Source organism: Oncorhynchus keta, chromosome 30 (genome assembly GCF_023373465.1).
Source record: "Oncorhynchus keta strain PuntledgeMale-10-30-2019 chromosome 30, Oket_V2, whole genome shotgun sequence".
Lineage (NCBI taxonomy): Eukaryota > Metazoa > Chordata > Actinopteri > Salmoniformes > Salmonidae > Oncorhynchus > Oncorhynchus keta.
The window spans coordinates 59,130,286-59,151,483 of NC_068450.1; the positions used below are offsets into that span (position 1 = coordinate 59,130,286).

The 21,198-nt window shown below is 44.1% G+C and overlaps 1 protein-coding gene, 1 long non-coding RNA gene and 2 other non-coding genes across 7 annotated transcripts; 1 reads left to right on the forward strand and 3 right to left on the reverse strand.

Annotated features, from left to right (window-relative positions):
* Window positions 1-2,142: 2,142 nt before the first annotated feature.
* Window positions 2,143-2,215, reverse strand: trnak-uuu (transfer RNA lysine (anticodon UUU)). The gene has a single exon. It is a non-coding gene; the product is annotated as a tRNA-Lys (tRNA).
* A 1,233-nt stretch (window positions 2,216-3,448) lies between these two features.
* trnak-uuu (transfer RNA lysine (anticodon UUU)) lies at window positions 3,449-3,521 on the reverse strand. Its single transcript has one exon. It is a non-coding gene; the product is annotated as a tRNA-Lys (tRNA).
* A 1,783-nt stretch (window positions 3,522-5,304) lies between these two features.
* Window positions 5,305-18,922, reverse strand: LOC118376578 (autophagy-related protein 9A). 4 transcript variants are annotated; one of them, XM_052488680.1, is made up of 20 exons: window positions 18,752-18,922; window positions 18,355-18,428; window positions 17,346-17,513; window positions 17,170-17,213; window positions 16,803-16,867; window positions 16,526-16,675; window positions 16,195-16,336; window positions 15,926-16,066; window positions 15,633-15,753; window positions 11,988-12,163; window positions 11,758-11,880; window positions 11,424-11,611; window positions 11,180-11,333; window positions 10,764-10,943; window positions 10,325-10,531; window positions 8,676-8,896; window positions 8,471-8,588; window positions 7,718-8,006; window positions 7,465-7,607; window positions 5,305-7,391 (listed from the first exon to the last, which is right to left on the reverse strand). In XM_052488680.1, exons 3-20 carry the CDS (start codon window positions 17,449-17,451, stop codon window positions 7,383-7,385), a joined length of 2,577 nt encoding a protein of 858 aa, XP_052344640.1. In that variant the 5' UTR covers window positions 17,452-17,513; window positions 18,355-18,428; window positions 18,752-18,922; the 3' UTR covers window positions 5,305-7,382. The 4 variants fall into 4 exon arrangements, with proteins under 4 accessions (XP_052344640.1, XP_052344639.1, XP_052344641.1 ...); XM_052488679.1 differs by having other exon boundaries at window positions 18,300-18,428; XM_052488681.1 differs by lacking the exon at window positions 18,355-18,428 and having other exon boundaries at window positions 18,752-18,915.
* Window positions 8,904-9,803, forward strand: LOC127914028 (uncharacterized). The gene is made up of 3 exons (XR_008087663.1): window positions 8,904-9,316; window positions 9,434-9,618; window positions 9,736-9,803. It is a non-coding gene; the product is annotated as an uncharacterized LOC127914028 (long non-coding RNA).
* Window positions 18,923-21,198: the final 2,276 nt, after the last annotated feature.

The following is a 21,198-nucleotide window of genomic DNA, read 5'->3' on the forward strand; positions in this document are numbered from 1 at the left end:
GCATCACCACACTGGATGGTTCCGACGTTGAATATGTGGACACCTATAAGTACCTAGGTGTCTGGCTAGACTGCAAATTCTCCTTCCAGACCCATATCAAACATCTCCAATCGAAAATCAAGAGTCGGCTTTCTATTCCGCAACAAAGCCTCCTTCACTCACGCTGCCAAGCTTACCCTAGTAAAACTGACTGTCCTACCGATCCTCGACTTTCGGCGATGTCATCTACAAAATCGCTTCCAACACTCTACTCAGCAAACTGGATGCAGTTTATCACAGTGCCATCCGTTTTGTCACTAAAGCACCTTATACTACCCACCACTGCGACTTGTATGCTCTAGTCGGCTGGCCCTCGCTACATATTCGTCGCCAGACCCACTGGCTCCAGGTCATCTACAAGGCCATGCTAGGTAAAGCTCCGCCTTATCTCAGTTCACTGGTCACGATGGCAACACCCATCCGTAGCACGCACTCCAGCAGGTGTATCTCACTGATCATCCCTAAAGCCAACACCTCATTCGGCCGCCTTTCGTTCCAGTACTCTGCTGCCTGTGACTGGAACGAATTGCAAAAATCGCTGAAGTTGGAGACTTTTATCTCCCTCACCAACTTCAAACATCAGCTATCTGAGCAGCTAACCGATCGCTGCAGCTGTACATAATCTATTGGTAAATAGCCCACCCATTTTCACCTACCTCATCCCCACAGTTTTTATTTATTTACTTTTCTGCTCTTTTGCACACCAATATCTCCACCTGTACATGATCATCTGATCATTTATCACTCCAGTATTAATCTGCAATATTCCAATTTGTAAGTCGCTCTGGATAAGAGCGTCTGCTAAATGACTTAAATGTAAATGTAAATGTAAATATTGTAATTATTCCCCTACCTCCTCATGCCTTTTGCACACATTGTATATAGACTCCCCTTTTTTTCTACTGTGTTATTGACTTGTTAATTGTTTACTCCATGTGTAACTCTGTGTTGTCTGTTCACACTGCTATGCTTTATCTTGGCCAGGTCGCAGTTGCAAATGAGAACTTGTTCTCAACTAGCCTACCTGGTTAAATAAAGGTGAAATAAAAAAATTAAAATTAAAATTAGGTGATTATTGGAGTCAGGTGTGTTAGCTGGGGCTGGGGCAAAACTGTAACACCAATCAGGTCCCCAAGGACTGGAATTGCACAATACAGGGCAGTGCCGTTTATTTCTGGGTTTGCATCCAGTTTATACTGACCAACATCGCACTGGATGAATATAAAAAAAGTTCAAATGTTAGGCTGCGAGTGATCAGACAATTATTTTAATAATTCAATGGATGGTTTGTGTACAAAGGTGATAACTAAAGTGTCCATCCATTATTGTGAATTTTCAAATCTGACTTCTCAATCTGTCAATATGAACAGAACACAGCCTCGCTTTATCTTGCCAAAGCCAATCTGTCAATATGAACAGAACACAGCCTCGCTTTATCTTGCCAAGGCCAATCTGTCAATATGAACAGAACACAGCCTCGCTTTATCTTGCCAAGGCCAATCTGTCAATATTAACAGAACACAGCCTCGCTTTATCTTGCCAACGCCAATCTGTCAATATGAACAGAACACAGCCTCGCTTTATCTTGCCAACGCAAATCTGTCAATATGAACAGAAAAAGAGACATTAGAATACAGTCTGTAATAAACCAAAAACATCTCTGAAAATACAAGATTGTAAGCCTAAATAAATATATGCCTACATGTTTTACATAAAATCAATGTCTATTTTCATGAGACTCATAATGAGCAACAGTTGGCCCATGCATGCTTTTTTGGGGCTGCACACATGGACTGCAGGTGGACAGCTAAGCGAATTGGTGCAGATTGGCTTTTTTTTTCTTGGACATAAATAAAATACTTGCCTACTATATTATTAGTGATGTATCGGTTTATTTTCTGTGTGTGATACCAGATAGCTTAATAACAGCTTGTAGCTGAGCATAGGCTCCGATCCATAGGCCCAACAAAAGGTCAGCCTACTACTTGGCCAGGGTATCTGACAACCAACCCCTTAAAAACATTTGGTAAAGTACGGCATGCGTATACTTTAGAGCCGCGAACGAGTCACAAGATTCTAACACCCCTGGAAAGAAAAGGCTATCGCCCGAACAGGGACTTGAACCCTGGACCCTCAGATTAAAAGTCTGATGCTCTACCGACTGAGCTATCCGGGCTCTGTTTTATGTAAAGGGAACTGCCATTACAAATGACCAATGTTAGAAATGATGACCTGTATTTGTCAGAGATTGTAACCAATCCAAACACTGGAATTGACTGCTCCTACCCGACCTCAACCCAGTTGCAACATAATGCTAGGAAGGTGTCTTTAATGCACTGTGTATATTTATATTCCAGTCTCTGACATCGCTCATTCTTATTTTTTTTATGAACTACATGTGTATTGTTTTGTTTTACTAAGTATAGTTGCACAGTTGGAGCTAGAAACAAGCATTTCGCTGCACCTGGAATAACATCTGCAAATCTGTGTATGGACCAATAAACTTTGATTTGAAGATTGTTGCAACACCTTTGTCCTGGGATATAAACATTGCGTTGTTATTTTACCCGAAATGCACAAGAACCTCTACTACAACAATTAATCCACACATAAACGGCAAACCAAATCGTTTATAGTCATCTCTCCTCCTTCCAGGCTTTTTCATCGCTTAATTTATATGGTGATCTCATCTAAACTTTCATTGTATTACCAGACTACCGGCAAAAACAGTTCGTCTTTCAGGCACCTGCTTCTATAAACCAATCAGGAGATGGGAGAGGCAGGACTTTCAGCGCGATCTGCACCAGAGATAGGAACGAGTTCTATTTTAGCCCGTGGCGTCGCAGATGCTCGTTGGCGCGCGCCAGCAGTGTGGGTGCAATAATTGAATAACATGGATTTCTACATTTATTTTGCGACGTTCACGCACGCGACGTGTCCGGTCTGGTCAGCGTGCAAGATCTCTAGTAAAACCGAAAACTCCTGAAAAAAACTGACTGTGAGCCTAAATATAAATAGGCAAACATGCTGTGCTGTTTTTCCTCTGCATTCAATACTGAGTCCTAGTCCTGGCCTGCAACTCTGTTAATTAATACATTTATTGTACATTAAAAACATTATTGGCTACTATATTATTAGTGATGTATCCGCTTATTAATAGCAGATCGCTTAATAACAGCTTAGCCGAGCATAGCCGACTCAAATCCATAGACTGGATGCACTTATTTAAAGTATGCAAAATTATGTAACACGTTATAGACGAGGACGAATTATATATGTTTTGTTCAGTGGACTCTTTTGTAAGCTTACATGTTCAACAGAGGTTCTCTGAAAATTGTACGGCACGTGATTTGCGTAATTGAACAATGAGGAGTCATAAGATTCTTAGCACCCCTGGAGAGAAAACTATCGCCCGAACAGGGACTTGAACCCTGGACCCTCAGATTAAAAGTCTGATGCTCTACCGACTGAGCTATCCGGGCTCTTGTAGGATTACCCGCCATTATATATAATAAACAACGTTATAAACTCAAATTATAGAGAGCACAAAACATTGGAAATGTCTGCTCCTTTAAAAGCGCTTTGACGAGCGGGACAGGAGTCAACGTTGACACTGATGTGTGGGACAGGACAGGAGTCATTGTTGAGAGGGAGTAGCTAGCCTGCCACGTGGTGGTTTAGTCTTGACTGGTCAGTTGTTTTGTGGGGTACTTGTAATTAAGAGAAAGAATTAGAGAACGCATACTTAAGATTCACACAGGACACCGAACAGGACAGGAGAAGTACTCCAGATATAACAAACTGAACCTAGCCCCCCAACACATAAACTACTACAGCATAAATACTGGAGGCTGAGACGGGAGGGGTCAGGAGACACTGTAGCTCTCCCCAAGTTCTGCAAAATGTCTAAGATATCCTGTAACTCATATAGCCTCCCCAATCCCCCTTACGTAACTTTCCCTAGCAACAACATTTGAATAAATCTTACCTCCCCCTGACAGCAGGAATCATCTTATTAGCAAAGAAAAACTCAGAAGTGGGTTTGACCGAAACCTGACCTTTCATCATAAGTAGAGACCTTACAGTTTATCATAACATAATTTATTAACCCTTTAAAAGGTATAAGGCCTTGGTTTAACCTTCTTCATCTCCCCTGGGTGCACCTCCCCCTTCTTCCTAGCACTAACTGTACAGCTGATTCAAATAACCAACTCATCATCAAGCTTTGATGATTTGAATCAGCTGTGTAGTGCTAGGGCAAAAACCAAAACCTGCACCCAGGGGGAGCCCCTGGGAGGGGAGGGATCAGATTGGGGAACCCTGCTCTAGTCAACAGTGCTATCAGCGCGCTGTTAGATAGAGCACATATACGGTTTACGTCAGCGATGGGTAACTCCAGTCCTTGGGGCTTGATTGGTGTCACACTTTCGCTTAAGCCCCAGCCAACACACCTGACTCCAATAATCAAGTAATCATGATCTTCAGTTTAGAATGCAATTAGTTTAATCAGCTGTGTTTGCTCGGGATGAGGGAAAGGGTGATAGCACTCCGGCCCCGAGGACTGGAGTTTCCCATCCCTGGCCTACATGATTACATGATGATATTATTATTATGAACAAAAGAACATTATATTTTTTTGTCAAACGGCAGCCATGCACCGATTATCATCTCACCAGAATAGGATCCTCGATAATTTGGAAAGGAGCATCAATCTCATCACCTTGCACTTTACAATACCCTTTGAAGCTCATCATAATTTATTCAATCTGTAACCTAATAAACTGCATGCTTTCCCGATGAGTCGTAGTGGAAGGACCACACGCGACTCAAGTTTACTTAAATATGATGGCTATTATATCAATATTGTGAATTAAACGGTTTCCACCGACATTTTTTGCATAATTCATTTTACCAACATAAAAAGATCTCACCTTGTCTAGCCTATTTTATTTTGTCGACATTTGGAAAGTTAACCGAAACGTGTTGTTTCAATCAGGCCTGTCATGACATTTATGTACTTTACTAGCATAAAAAGGTTGGATGGAAAGCTGGTAATTGTGAGGATATTAATAGTGAGATGTGCAATGTCATTTTGTTTTCCAATATTTTATTTATTTTACCCTATACTTATGCTAAATGTTTATCCTATTATACTGCTCCATTTACTTTATGTTCTTATATGTTATTTATTACAAGTAAGCATTTCATTGGACGGTGTATACCATGTGTATCCCCTACATACAACACTTGAAAACTTGAATTACATAAAGTTATTAAATACATTTTTATTGATGATTTACAACTGTACACAATGACAATTTACAGGACAATCTATAAAAACAAAAACTGATAGGTTATATGTGTCAGCCCAGACATTCTACTACCTCGTTGTTAAACTTGTTCCACTGTGTCCCAGGAGACCCTTTACATTATTCAGATCCATTCCTCCACGTCTGCCTTCTATTTTCATCCAGGGTTTGATTCAGATTGGACTCTCTGGCTGGCCACTCAATTACATGAATATATCAATCAATGAAGCGAGCTGTGCTGCAGACCTTTGCCATCTAGAAATTAATACCCAGCTGTAGAGTCTCTGACTGTACCTATTGGAAGCATCTGTCATCTTTAGCCTGGTCCCAGATCTGTTAGTGCTGCATGGTCGACCATATGGGGGCTGGTTATACATCACCTCAACAGATCTGGAACCAGGCTAGTCTACTTGTGAGTCCGGAGTTAGTGGACCACAAAAACAAAACACCTGTAAATCACCATGCATCTCAACCTCAACTCTCTGACGGTGGCACAAGCCCCGGTTGAAATAAAGTCATGCAAATATGAACTGATCAAAATCAATACAGTGACAAGGAAAAGTGACATCCTTTGGATTCAATAAAAGTCAATAAGGTGCATTCTTTCTGCCTCAGACAGTTGGGCAGAAAAACATGCAACTTGTCTGATGCTGACTAATCTATCCAGCTATTAGTGTTGATTGAAGGTTCATTTCTGTATAGTTATGGGATGTTTGTGCTTAAAGGGGCAATCTGCAGTTACTATACCAATTTTTGGACATGTCCATTTTTGGATATAAACCCATTGATTCTTGGAGAGTATTCGTTATAAATGCCCCATGAGCTTAGTTCAACTGTCGTACCCCATCAGAAGCCAAAATATAAACTTGTAAATAAAAAAAACGCTGTATCGTCTCAAAACATGGTTAAAAACAGAATGGATGGTCAGTCCTTGCATCCACAGCTCTGTCAATGAATTTGAGTGTGGTTCCATTTCTCCAGCCCCATCCTTCAACCTTTTACTGAAACAGTGATGAGGGGTGCTTTGTATCATTTCAACTGCGGATTGCCGCTTCAAGCGCTTAAATATGGCACCGAAGAAGCTAAAGTTACACGTTCCAACCAGCCCGGTAAGTTTGCCATCTTTCATTTAAAATATTGTTTGTATGACACAAAAACAATAACTATGATGTGTTTCTTGTATATCTCTATTTATTAACCATCGCCACCTCAATGATATACTTAGTACAGTCCAACGTCCTGATTTGATTCATACCAGTATGTCTATGCACACGGTGTATATCGGTTTAGTGCCTGCTTCATGTCTAGGAGGTCTTTGTACAACAAGATTGGTCTGCTAAGAGGTCTTTGTACAATCTACCGCCCAATCCCCTAGGATTCCTAGTGCCAGTGTAGATATACTTCGGTGGAAGTCTGCTCTTCTGTCATATTCCTTATATATAACACATTTTTTCTCTGAAAGTGCAATAAATATAACAACACAAAGAGAAAAAACTAAGAATTTAAAAAATGACAAACTACTAAATCTTTTTTTTTTTTTTAAAAGGTACATTACTGGCAGTTTACACCCACACCTGATTTGCAAATGAATGCAAGAAGAAAAAATAATTTCTGGATAGAAGTTGCCCTTAGGCACAGATCTAGGATCAGCTTACCCTCCCTAAATCCTAACCTTAACCGTTACGGAGAGAAACCATAAAGCTAACCTTAGATTAGTGTCTAGGACGCAACTATAAAAGACGATAAATATGCTACGGATTCCATGCTGTCAGTTATGATGAAGTCATCAACCACCGTCACTTGATTGGCTAAAGTGTCATCCAAGGAGGGTGTCAAGAAAAAGTCCTGGTCACCTTCACACTGTTACTCGATTGTTTTTCTCTAGCCTAGAGTGAATAACACGGCATGCTGCTATCCCACAGGTCTATCCATCTGGGGTCAAAGGTGAAGCCATGGTCGAAAGTTCACAGATTAGCAGAAAGTTCTTCTCTGGTAGGATGAGGATGGGTAGGTAGGTGGGATCTCTCTGGTCAGTTACGTCACCTGAGGAGAGAGGGAAACAATGGTATGGAACCCCATACACAGACACAAGATCTGTGTGTGTTTGTGTAAATACCTTGTGAGTGTTGGGAGGCATGTCGTCCTCTGAGCCCTCCTCAGGTACAGTGTCGGGGTGTCGGCCTCCACGTCCCTCCTCTGCCCAACCCCCCATGGGCACACGCGCTGACCTCACCACTCTGCCCCCCGGGCCAACAGAGTCTGGAGGAGTGACACACACGCAGTGATATCGGTATGATCCATATCAGTCATCTCAATATCATTACATATTAGGGAATGAGAGTGTCATTTTTTATGGTTGTCATGGTTACCCGTGTTTCCCCCGTAGCGACGCTGGCTGTTGCTCTGGAGTGGTGTCACTTCCTGCCCCGGTGTGGTACCTCGGTCAGGGTTAGGGCCCGAGTTAGAGCTGGGGATAGGGCCAGGGGTGGAGATAGGGGTGGAGATAGGGAAGGTGTGTGAGCGGGGGATGAGGTTTCGGGAGTTAGGGTTCCCTCCCCCTGAACCCCCCTCCTCAGTGACGCTGTCACTACTGTCGTCACTGTCCTGCCTGTGCCAGGTGTGCCGGGACAACTCCCCTCCAGACTGCTGCTTATGGAGCTACATAGAGGGACGGAGAGGGGGAGAGAGGAAGTGGGAGGGAAGTGGGAACAAGGAGAGAGGAAGTGGGAGGGAAGTGGGAACAAGGAGAGAGGATGTGGGAGGGAAGTGGGAACAAGGAGAGAGGATATGGGAGGGAAGTGGGAACAAGGAGAGAGGAAGTGGGAGGGAAGTGGGAACAAGGAGAGAGGATATGGGAGGGAAGTGGGAGCAAGGAGAGAGAGGGGAGAGAGGAAGTGGGAGGGAAGTGGGAACAAGGAGAGAGGAAGTGGGAGGGAAGTGGGAACAAGGAGAGAGGAAGTGGGAGGGAAGTGGGAACAAGGAGAGAGGAAGTGGGAACAAGGAGAGAGAGGGGGGAGAGGAAGTGGGAGGGGAGGGGGAGAGAGGAAGGGGGAGAGACACATTTACTTGACGCTCTTTATTGCAACATTTTTAAAACCATCCATCCAGACAGACAGACAGACCTCATGTATATAGAGTGCGTGGATGCTCATCTCTGTGGAGGCGTATTCTGATAGGACGAGACTAGTCAGTTGACCTTCCCACACACTACTGCCTGAACTAGCAGTTCGAGCATCAGTACTGGTGGGGGGGAGAGAAAGAGAGGTAGTTGATTGACGGTTAGTTGATAGATTGCTTGATTAGTTGTGGGAGGAGTGTGGGCTTTACCTTGATCCCGGCATGGCTCTGCTTGCAGAAGAGGCGTGTCCGGCCGACCTATGGGCGGAGTTACAGCTGCCCCTCGTGCTGCTGACTGAGAGGGAGCGCAAGGCTGACGCTCCGTCATTAACACCCACCGGCCCGTGATCGGTCAAGGAGCCGTCCCGCCCCAGTTGAAGAGAGGCCAATGAGGGGGGACCTGCCAGGAAGTTAGCTATGAGACTCCTTGGCTGAGAGAGTGAGCGACACACACACACACACACACACACACACACACACACACACACACACACACACACACACACACACACACACACACACACACACACACACACACACACACACACACACACACACACACACACACACACACACACACACACAGAGAGAGAGATAGAGAGAATTTGATTTTATACCTTTAATACCAGTGTAAACTAAAAAAAACTCAGAAATGTATACAATGTTAAACTTGAGATCAAAATTCAACTGTCAATGTATGTATTGGCATGTCTGTCTGTCTCCCTACCTCTGACAGTGAGGTGAGAGTGTGTCTGTCTCCCTACCTCTGACAGTGAGGTGAGAGTGTGTCTGTCTCCCTACCTCTGACAGTGAGGTGAGAGTGTGTCTGTCTCCCTACCTCTGACAGTGAGGTGAGAGTGTGTGTGTTTCCCTACCTCTGACAGTGAGGTGAGAGTGTGTGTGTTTCCCTACCTCTGACAGTGAGGTGAGAGTGTGTGTGTTTCCCTACCTCTGACCCCGACAGTGAGGTGAGAGTGTGTCTGTCTCCCTACCTCTGACAGTGAGGTGAGAGTGTGTCTGTCTCCCTACCTCTGACAGTGAGGTGAGAGTGTGTCTGTCTCCCTACCTCTGACAGTGAGGTGAGAGTGTGTCTGTCTCCCTACCTCTGACAGTGAGGTGAGAGTGTGTCTGTCTCCCTACCTCTGACAGTGAGGTGAGAGTGTGTGTGTTTCCCTACCTCTGACAGTGAGGTGAGAGTGTGTGTGTTTCCCTACCTCTGACAGTGAGGTGAGAGTGTGTGTGTTTCCCTACCTCTGACCCCGACAGTGAGGTGAGAGTGTGTCTGTCTCCCTACCTCTGACAGTGAGGTGAGAGTGTGTGTGTTTCCCTACCTCTGACCCCGACAGTGAGGTGAGAGTGTGTGTGTTTCCCTACCTCTGACAGTGAGGTGAGAGTGTGTGTTTCCCTACCTCTGACAGTGAGGTGAGAGTGTGTGTGTTTCCCTACCTCTGACAGTGAGGTGAGAGTGTGTGTGTTTCCCTACCTCTGACAGTGAGGTGAGAGTGTGTCGGTCTCCCTACCTCTGACAGTGAGGTGAGAGTGTGTCGGTCTCCCTACCTCTGACAGTGAGGTGAGAGTGTGTCGGTCTCCCTACCTCTGACAGTGAGGTGAGAGTGTGTCGGTCTCCCTACCTCTGACAGTGAGGTGAGAGTGTGTCGGTCTCCCTACCTCTGACAGTGAGGTGAGAGTGTGTCGGTCTCCCTACCTCTGACAGTGAGGTGAGAGTGTGTCGGTCTCCCTACCTCTGACAGTGAGGTGAGAGTGTGTCGGTCTCCCTACCTCTGACAGTGAGGTGAGAGTGTGTGTGTTTCCCTACCTCTGACCCCGACAGTGAGGTGAGAGTGTGTCGGTCTCCCTACCTCTGACCCGGACAGTGAGGTGAGAGTCTGTCTGTCTCCTGTAGTCTCTCTCTGTACTCTCTCCTTCAGCTGGCTGATGAAGTGAGTGGTCTCGGTGGGGGGCTGCCACTGGGGGTTGGTGATGGCAAAATGCATCAGGGACAGCTCAGTCTTCCCATCCTCCGCCTGTTGGTAAATAGATGCCTCTGTCTTCCCCTCAGACATCCACTGGAGGGAGGAAGAGGGGGAAGAAGTAAGAGAAAGGAGAGAAGGAAGGAGTTAGGGACGGGAAAGGGTGAGAGAGAGAGAGGGAAAGAGAGTCACTATTTATGCATTGCCCATCTGTGTCTGTGTCTGTGCGTGCGTGCGTGCGTGCGTGCGTGCGTGTATGAGCCGTGTGTGTGTGTGTATGAGTCGTGTGTGTGTGTGTATGAGTCGTGTGTGTGCGTGCGAGTCTCACCGCGGGGTGACCGTGCTGTCTGATGTCCATCTGAGCGAAGGAGCAGGTGTCTCCCACCCCTACCACCTCCACGGTGAAGTTCCTGAAGAAGTCAATGATCTCCAGAGACTTCCTCCTCAGACTGAAGATCAGGATGAAGGGAGTCACCAGGGGGCTGGTCAGCTCCTCTAGGATAAACACCTGGACAGGCAGAGGAAAGGTTAAAACACCTGAATGCTGATCTAGGGTCAGGCCCCGCCCTGTACATAATCGTCTTCATTACAACCTTAAAAGGGAACACTGATCCTAGACCAGCACTTCTAATCAGAGACGCTTTGTGAATACAGGCTCTGGCCAGGTAGAGAGGAATATGCTATGTGCTTCAGAAATGACTCATAAGTTCATGCTTTATAAAGGGTGGCTATAGTGCTACTCACAGCCTTGTACTGGAAGAGCTGTGAGAACTGGTCTCGTGTCTCGTAGCGATGGGCGTTGCCCTGCCAGTGGTCTGGCATGTAGTGGATGTGAGCCAGGATCAACCTGAGCAGCTGCTCTGGACAGTAGACCAGGTGTTTGTCTGGGATAAAAGACCTGAGGAGTGAGGGAGAGTGTGAAAGAATGTACCAAACCCTTCAAAATGACCTAACACACAGAGACAGACAGACACACACACACACACACCTGCAGACAGTGATACACACTCCCAGCAGGGTGATGGACGACAGGACGTGTTCCACGGCGAGGACGTCTTCGTCGTAGATGGTCAGCGCAATGAGGACAGCCAATAGGGAGCCAGCAAAAAAGGCCACATTCTTAGCCACCACTGTCAGCAACGGGGACAGGAAGCAGTTCATATACCTAGAGGACGCCTGGAGGTGAGACACACGCACGGAAGTGAAGAACATCTGGCATCTAGACACCACTGACAGCAACAGACAAGAATCAGTTCATCAATTTCACAAAAATTACCTTACACACCTTTTATGTGTGTGTGTGTGTGTGTGTTCATTCCTACTTTGTAGCCCTTGCTGAGCCGTGACATCAGTTCATGGTCCAGCTCATTGAAGTGGCGAAGGTAACATCGACCGTACAGAGACCAACACCTCGCTCCCAAACTACCTGGCTCACGCTTTATCACCTACACGCACAAACACACACACACACAAACACACACAAATAAATTAGCTTTACAGCATCTGCTACACCTCCATAATGGAGCACAGCGGTGTGTGTGTGTGTCCCTACCTCTGTATAGCTGAAGAAGGCATACAGTATTTGCCAGACCAGTACGACAGGACAGAGTAAGAGGTTGGCGATGCCGATCCACAGTATACGTGATGCCAGTTTGTCTGCCAGCTCCAACCTGTTACCACCTCTCTTATACTGCGGCTTCAAACTCCACTCACTCTCAAACAGAGAGCCTGGGAAGAGGGGGTGAGAGAGAGAGAGAGAGAGAGAGAGAGAGAGAGAGGTAAAAAGTAGGGATGCACAATATACCTAATTGGTGAACATATCGGAATCAGCCGATATTAGCTAAAAACGGCGACATCGGTATCTGCCCGATGTCTAGTTCAACGCCGATGTGCAAAACTGATGTCAAAGCTGACATAGCTATTTAAACGTAGGTACATAACGTCATGACGCCACGTAAAATGTGGCGCTACAACTGCAACACAGCCTTCCTCACCTGTCCCACAATGTCTGCCGTGTGGATCGAGCAGTCAACAAGTCCAGCAGACATTTGAAAGAGTAAGAGATTTTCAGCGAGACAACGCAAAAGGCTAAATCCATTAACGCCAAGATAATGGAATTCATTGCCCTTGACAATCAACCGTTCTCTGTCGTGGGTGATGTTGGCTTACGCGACTGGTCGAGCGCTGGTACACACTACCAAGTGCGTTATTTTTCAGCGTCACTGCTATCAGCTTCACGACATACTATGGAACGCCGTTTGGGTCTTTGCGTGTCAAAAAAGATACACGTCAAATAACACTACTTGACAATAACACTATTTGACGCGTTAAATAAGCTTTCAATTTGACGCGTTAAATAACACCTGTCTATCAGTCGCTCTGTCAAAGCTGTACAAAAAAAAAGTCTGTAAACAAGCAAACCCCGGCCACGAACGATGTGTTTACAATACCGCATTGGTAATAAAGCATTATTTGTTCAACCGCAACATCTGGGTTAGCTAGCAAGCTTTAGCTTGATACCTTTAGCTTGATACCTTTAGCTTGATACCTAGCTAGCACCAATACTTCCAGCCTCAAAACAATGACCAGTTATTCTTAGCAATGATTTAGGAATCCTTGTGAGTAAGTATTAGCTAGGTTGCCACTTGTCGTTTGCTTATTGAAATCGAAACTTCAGTTCATGAAAATAAATAACTAGCTCAGTGGATCTGGGCTGATTCCTGAGTGTCGGGGCACTCGGCTGAGAGTCAGACTCGGCCGACATCGTGTGGCCCGAGTCTGGGCCGCCCTCAGCAGTATTACTTATGGCTAGGATGTGGGGATTGAGCTCGGGCCGATTCCGGTGTGAGTTATCTGGCCCAAATGTATTACTTGGGGCTCGGGCCTCTGGCAGATGATTACACGGGCTGCTTTACATAATTAACATTTCATTATTTCTTTTTCCATATTTTCTCATTGTTTCTGTGATCAAAAAATACAATTAACATTTAAATGAAATTCTTTAAGGCAATTGATAAGCATTAAAAGCTTTGTGGCTGGAGCCTCCCGAGTGGCGCAGAGGTCTAAAGACACTGCATCACAGTGCAAACTGCATTGCTACACATGCTGGTTTGAGAACCGTGCCGACCACAACCTCCCCAGAACCATGAGGCGATGCACAATTGGCCCAGCGTCATCCGAGCTAGGGGAGGGCTTGACCGGCCAGGATGTCCTGGTCTCATCACGCTGTAGCTACTCCTGTGGCGGGCCAGGCGCATGTACGCTGACACAGTCACCTTGTGATTCCTCCAAGACTAAATATTTTTTTGTGGATGGGTATAATTTGTATGTATAAAATGTATAATATTCATATTTAAAATGAATAAATGGGGTAATTTTGTATACATTTATTTCAATTTGCATCGGGCCGCTTCTAGGGTGATTCTGGTAAGATGCCGGCGAAGTCGGCTGAATTCTGGTAGACGGAAACGGCCCGATGTACTTGGGCCAATTCTAGGCAGTCATTCATTTTGATTCTGGGCCGAGTCCGACACCCGGTTCAATCAGTTCCGGTCCCCCGGAAGAGGGCCGCTTCTAGGCCGATTCCTCATTGCTAGCTGGGTAGTCTACTCGGTGACACCCACAGAACACAACTGAAGAGTTTACGCAAATATTAGCATTGTAGCTATTATCGCGGGACAGTGACTGTGTGAAACCACCTCCCCAGTCAGCCTATTGTATGTATTGACATTCATATTGCACTGTATAGTTTTACCTAAGGTTTGGGGATCAATGAAATGGGGTATCAGTCTACTCAATACCCAAGATATTTTCCCCCCAACGTCCTTCTCAGAGTTATCAGACTCCAAAACATCCACGCAGTATGGTTTTTCCTCAGGAATAGTGTTCAATACACATGGGTTGACAACAAATGTGGCTCAATTCACAGGTGTTTCAGTCACGCAATAAGAGCTACGACGCTAATGTTCTCTGGGTGTCACTGAGTAGACTGATACACCATGTCATTAATTCACAGGTAAGGCTGTTCAGTGAAATACGTTTGCCCCAATGCAATTCTAAAGTATAATACATCCAGTGTGATTCAAACAGATTTTTGTCAAATGAACAAATTATTGTATTTTGTTGATTTTATATAACAACATTCCAACCTCGTTTAGCATGATCTATTCAATTATGGCATAATTCTACTATTTGTATCACAGTCAATGACATACTTTTATTTTGAAGGCTACCCGCAAAGTCCACTATTGTGGCTAGCTTCCCATAGATGGGTCCGAACACCATTAATCAAATAAGAACAGTCTTATAAATTAGGGTTATTTTGGATGGTGACACCTAGCTATATATTCAGAAAGCTAACTATAGCTACTGAAACAGATATCGTTTTGCTGTTTTTGGGGAAGAACATAGTTTGCATCAATCAGCTAGCTAGCTTTTTTATGACCAACACTGTAGTGTAGGTGCGCGAGACAAGTTTACCAGCATCATAGCATACGTATCGATGAATCGTTGTGACATATGAAATACGAGTGATAGTGTAATCAATGTGTAGTAACTACGTAAAAAATGTGTGAACGTGTTAAATTATTATGTGACGTGCAGTCATATTCAGGTCCTGATTGGTCAACAAGCTTATTTGACACGTCAAATAGTGTTATTTGACGTGTATCTTTTTTGACACGCAAAGACACAAACGGCGTTCATAGAAATCCTGGTTGAGAATGAAACAACTGAACAAATGAACAACGAAACAGCACAGCAAGTAAGTGAAATAAATAGGTTTTGATTATGTTTTTACTGGTAATGGGGACATGCATAAATGCCAACAAAATACATTTTTGGTCAGTGTGGTGTGTTTGTGTGCGTAACCTATATTTAACTACTCAGTTAAGAACAAATTCTGATTTACAATGACACCCGGCCAAACCTGGACGACACCGGGCCAATTGTGCGCCGCCCTATAGGACTCCCAATCACGGCCGGATGTGATATAACATGAATTTGAACCAGGGACTGTAGTGATGCCTCTTGCACTGAGATGCAGTGCCTTAGACCGATGTGTCCATGTGTGATAACTATTTAACTGTACTAGAATACTTAAAAGGCCACTAAAATGTTTAATATCGGTGCATCACTAGTGAAAAGTGTACCAAACAAAGCGTACCAAGCACAAACTCCAAAACACACACACACCAACCTGGCCCCCAAAAGAAGATGAGTTCAAAGTTGTACTTGAGGCCGCGGGTGTAAAACACACTCTCCCCGAGCAGTGGAGGGCAGAAACGCACGGGAAGGAGGGACTTATTTACCATGGCAACCTGGAGGAAGAAGAAAGGGGTTTAGGTGTTGTTGTTTTTGATTGACAGGTGGTTCAGTAGCAGGAGTACAAGCGAGGAATGGTAAAGAAGCTGTACTCTGACAATAACACAAACACACGTGAGTTCCCACAGACAGACAGACACACACACACACACACACACACACACACACCATGTAGTTTTTGAAGCGCAGGATACGGTGGTATATGTCCAGTTCTGTGAGTTCTTTCTTGTGGATACAGATCTGGTGTTCCTTCTGGATCTCAACGATCCGGGCCTGAACCTCCTGCCATGTGAAGTATGGCAGCTCTGCCTAGAGAGGGGGGAGGAGAAGGGGGAGGGGAGGAGGAGGAGGGGGGAGGGAGGAGGAGAGGCGGGGTGGAGATCAGTAGTTGAACCAGTAGGTTGAAGACACGCAGACAGACACACACACACACTCACCATGCTCATCTTGAGTGCGTTGGTGTAGAAGGAGCGTATCTCCCAGTAGCAGCAGACGTTGTAGATGAACTTGATGAGGCGATGCAGCCAGAACACTCCAGATATCATCAACACAAACATCACTGCCACATTGTCACGGATACTGGCGGGGAAAACAACAATCAGGTTGTCATGGATACTGGCGTGGAAAACAACAATCAGGTTGTCACGGATACCGGTGGGAAAACAACAAGCAGTAAGGACAATTTCCAGCATTCCTTATCAACTTGAGTGCTAAAGATCTGTTAATGAATTGTTTATACTGAATTTATAAAGAATTTATAAGCCTTACCTTGCACCGCAGACGTCCACAGGCAGGAAGGCGTCAGGCAGTGTGACTTTGGAGGAGTCGGTGTGGTTGACAAACTTGTTAGCGAACAAAATGTCATAGTCCACACAGTTAGCCAAGAAGACTGTGAATCCTACCACAAACAGCAACTGGCTACAGAGGGGGAGAAAGGGGGAAAGAGGAGAGAGAGAGAAAAAAGTAAAAAAATGACCCCTCAGGACACCGACATGGACCACATAGAAGACACACACATACACACACACACACACAGTGTACTTACACCAGCTCAAAGACCTCTCCCAGCAGCATACAGGTGAAGCCATTCTTCTGGTGCAGGTTATAGACGTGTCAGGGGTCAAGGATCAGATGATGATATAAAAGTAGCATGTGTCCTCTCATAATGAAAGTCTAGTCGGCTATAATATTAACTCAGGTCACCAGCTCAACATTCTTCCTCCTGGAGAGCTAATCAAATAAAATAAAATGTTATTTGGTTGTGCAGGCTTTTATTCCAGCCCTGCTCTTACACACCAGATTGTATTTTTCTCCCGGAAGGTGTTGACCCTCCTGGTCTTAAAATAACCCCTGGGGTAGTTGTAGAAGTGAATGATCCGGGAGTACAGAGACACAGAGGGGTAAAAGGATATCCTCTGGAAGAACAGGTCCAGGTTCTCTATGTGGTGCCACGGGGCTGCAGAGAACAGTCAACAACAAAAACAGGTTAGTGTGTGTGTCTGTGTCTGTGTCTGTGTGTGTGTGTGTGTGTGTGTGTGTGTGTGTGTGTGTGTGTGTGTGTGTGTGCGTATCTACTTAAGAGCTTTACACTTGTTTCCATCAGGTACGTGCACCAGTAGGTTCTCCTCTCCTGGTGGAGAGTCGCTGTATGAAGCCTCTAGGCGCTGGTACTCTGTGTCAAAGTGTGCCGCCATGGTAACCACAGCTTCAGTTACCCCCAGCAATCAAGCCCCTAGCTACTGATTGGACCTGTGGACTACAGAAAGGGTGGGAGAGAGAGAGAGAGAGAGAGAGAGAGAGAGAGAGAGAGAGATCAGTGCCATAAATCCACAGATAGTCTGTATTACAATAACAATGGGTCTTTCTCTTCCCTCATCTGCACTGGATTGAGTAACAGAGGGAGCCTCTTTCAGACATCCACCTATCCAGCTCCTCACATGAAAGTAGATAAAGGAGAGGAGGCGAGGAAAGGAAGCCATACACGTAAATAAGCCATACCACACCTGTGCTCCATCCATCACTGGAACCCGGATGTAGCAATGCTTGAAAGACACGACAGACAGACAACTGACAGGTGTGGATATAGGCACACAAAAGCAATTCTTGCAGCAAATAATAGGCCATAACACCACAAAAGTTCCATGACCGTTTGCCTAGTATACAACAGCCTACGTTAATCATGTTGGCCAATGTAGACATGTCACTGGCAGAACGCTGCTGACACAATGGACAGTGTTGCGAAACGTGCTCTGCGACTCGATCGGAATCACAACCACAGACATTGAGACAGACAGCGTTTTAAACCACATTATAGCCTACGGCTCTAATTTTACTCCCCTGACAAATTGTGAGCGTCAAAAAGCAAGTGTATGAATTATTTTCGATCAACGTGCGCAGCGTGGCTTTAATTTATATACAATGGGAATTCCTGATCCAGCTTGTCTTTTGAAAGGCGACAATGACAAGCAGCCTCTTCCTATGCTATAATCTACGTGTAAGTGTAAACATTGTTGCATCTTCAAGTCCTCAGCAAATAGCTTACCTGGAAAATGATTCGGCTACACGTATTTAGGCCTACATACAAGAAAATGGCCCACCTTCGTTGACCAAACATAGATTAGCTCCATTCCAGGATTATTACACGTTAGGGGATTGCCGCTTACATTTCACCCTATAGAAAGAGAACATGGAACATTTACAATTCTAATATTATGAAATTGCAACGATAAACCTATCCCACTGCTTGCAATATAGCAATGATTTTATAAAGCACACACACACTGTGTAACGTTAGCTAGGCAGCCCGGGAAAGTGTAGGCAGATGTGCTACCCTAGGAAGAACCGAAACCGTGAAGATTATTTGGTTCTCAGGATACTGGCAAAATGCTATTGTTGAAAACATTTTGCTTGTTTAAGGCAGATCGCCAGAAACATCACAATGATTTAGCTCTATATTTTCATACTACACTAGACTATTAGTCTGTCGCAGCCTACCTTTGACACGTTAACGGCAGGCTGTCTAATCATCAAGGAGAATTACCGAGCCCTTTTTTAGAAGACGTCTTGGTTTTGTTTTCGTGTTTCTTTTTGAGTCTGAGGCGACATTTGGTTTCATTTCTGAAAACACATCATGTACACCGATGCCTGTCACGGCTGATGGATACCTGGTTTAGCCAATCAGAAGAGTGTTTTTCACAACCGGGAAGAAAACAGCCAGTCATAGATAGTAAGAGGCGGGCTCTCAAAGCTCCTGGTTTGGCTTTCATGACACGCCCTTTGAACCTCACACAGGGTTTATTCCATGCATGTTTTGGTTAATGGTCAATTATTATATTCCTCCATATTTTTAATTAAATGTAAAGCAATCTCATCTATCGTCATCTAAAGCGTAAAATTATCTAGACTACATATAGTTCCTGACGACGAGAAAACTTCAATTATGAATTGAATGTACAGTCATTTTTAATAAAACCTATATGATATTTATGGGCGCGCCTCTAAATTTAATGAATGGTATTTTACCTCCACTTGGTGAATATGTATGGTATTACAATAACATTGACACAGTCGGAGGTGCTGCTATACTAAAACTAACCTCAGGGTTGCGCTATAAACCCAACCTACTGCTATAAAGTTTGAAGTTGCATTGGCTGTGCCTTACAGTCTAATGATGAAATCGATTAGACTCTCAATTACATGTATCTGCTATTAACCAAGTTGTTTGTTCTAAAACAAGCCATATAGACATTGTGGAGTGTGTGGATGAGAATATTCATAATGTGACTGTGGGCCGCTGGAGTGACAGCTGGCCTTTTGTTCAGTGTCTGTTGCATATATAAGCAAACTATTTGGCCATCTGTTTCATCCTTTCATTCTCCCCACATCGCTCTCCATCTCACCCTCTACCCCTTTTCTCTCGCTGTCTGTCTTTGTGTGTGTGTGCAGGCGTGTGTACATGTGTGCGTGTGTAATCTGCTCATTATAGTGAGTAGGGCTATTAAATCTGGTGCGATTAGGATTCATTTGGGATAATCTGATAAAGCCTGTCCAAGACAGAAACACTACACTCTTAGGAAATAAAATTGGTATCTAGAACCCTTTACATGGAACCCAAAAGAGTTCGACCTGGAACCAAAAATGGTTGTCTTATAGGGACAGCCAAAGAACCCTTTTTTCTAGGAGTGTACAGTTTATATACACACACATCTATTCTGACAACAACCCCTAGTTGGTACTGAGATGCTAATATGATGATATGGCAATAGTCCCATGGGCAACACCTTCTGTCCATAACACAGGCCTCAGTGTGTAAAACAACTTTAAATGCAGTGTACTGACGAATGAACAGTATGTTTCTGAAAAATAGGCCAACAAACCCAAGATAGTTAAGTGGCTGTATCAAATCACATTTTATTTGACACATGCTTCGTTAACAACAGCTGTAAACTAACAGTGAGATGCTTCGTTAACAACAGCTGTAAACTAACAGTGAGATGCTTCGTTAATTAACAACAGCTGTAAACTAACAGTGAGATGCTTCGTTAATTAACAACAGTTGTAAACTAACAGTGAGATGCTTCGTTAATTAACAACAGCTGTAAACTAACAGTGAGATGCTTCGTTAATTAACAACAGTTGTAAACTAACAGTGAGATGCTTCGTTAATTAACAACAGTTGTAAACTAACAGTGAGATGCTTCGTTAATTAACAACAGCTGTAAACTAACAGTGAGATGCTTCGTTAATTAACAACAGTTGTAAACTAACAGTGAGATGCTTCGTTAATTAACAACAGTTGTAAACTAACAGTGAGATGCTTCGTTAATTAACAACAGTTGTAAACTAACAGTGAGATGCTTCGTTAATTAACAACAGCTGTAAACTAACAGTGAGATGCTTCGTTAATTAACAACAGCTGTAAACTAACAGTGAGATGCTTCGTTAATTAACAACAGTTGTAAACTAACAGTGAGATGCTTCGTTAATTAACAACAGTTGTAAACTAACAGTGAGATGCTTCGTTAATTAACAACAGTTGTAAACTAACAGTGAGATGCTTCGTTAATTAACAACAGCTGTAAACTAACAGTGAGATGCTTCGTTAATTAACAACAGTTGTAAACTAACAGTGAGATGCTTCGTTAATTAACAACAGTTGTAAACTAACAGTGAGATGCTTCGTTAATTAACAACAGTTGTAAACTAACAGTGAGATGCTTCGTTAATTAACAACAGCTGTAAACTAACAGTGAGATGCTTCGTTAATTAACAACAGTTGTAAACTAACAGTGAGATGCTTCGTTAATTAACAACAGTTGTAAACTAACAGTGAGATGCTTCGTTAATTAACAACAGTTGTAAACTAACAGTGAGATGCTTCGTTAATTAACAACAGTTGTAAACTAACAGTGAGATGCTTCGTTAACAACAGCTGTAAACTA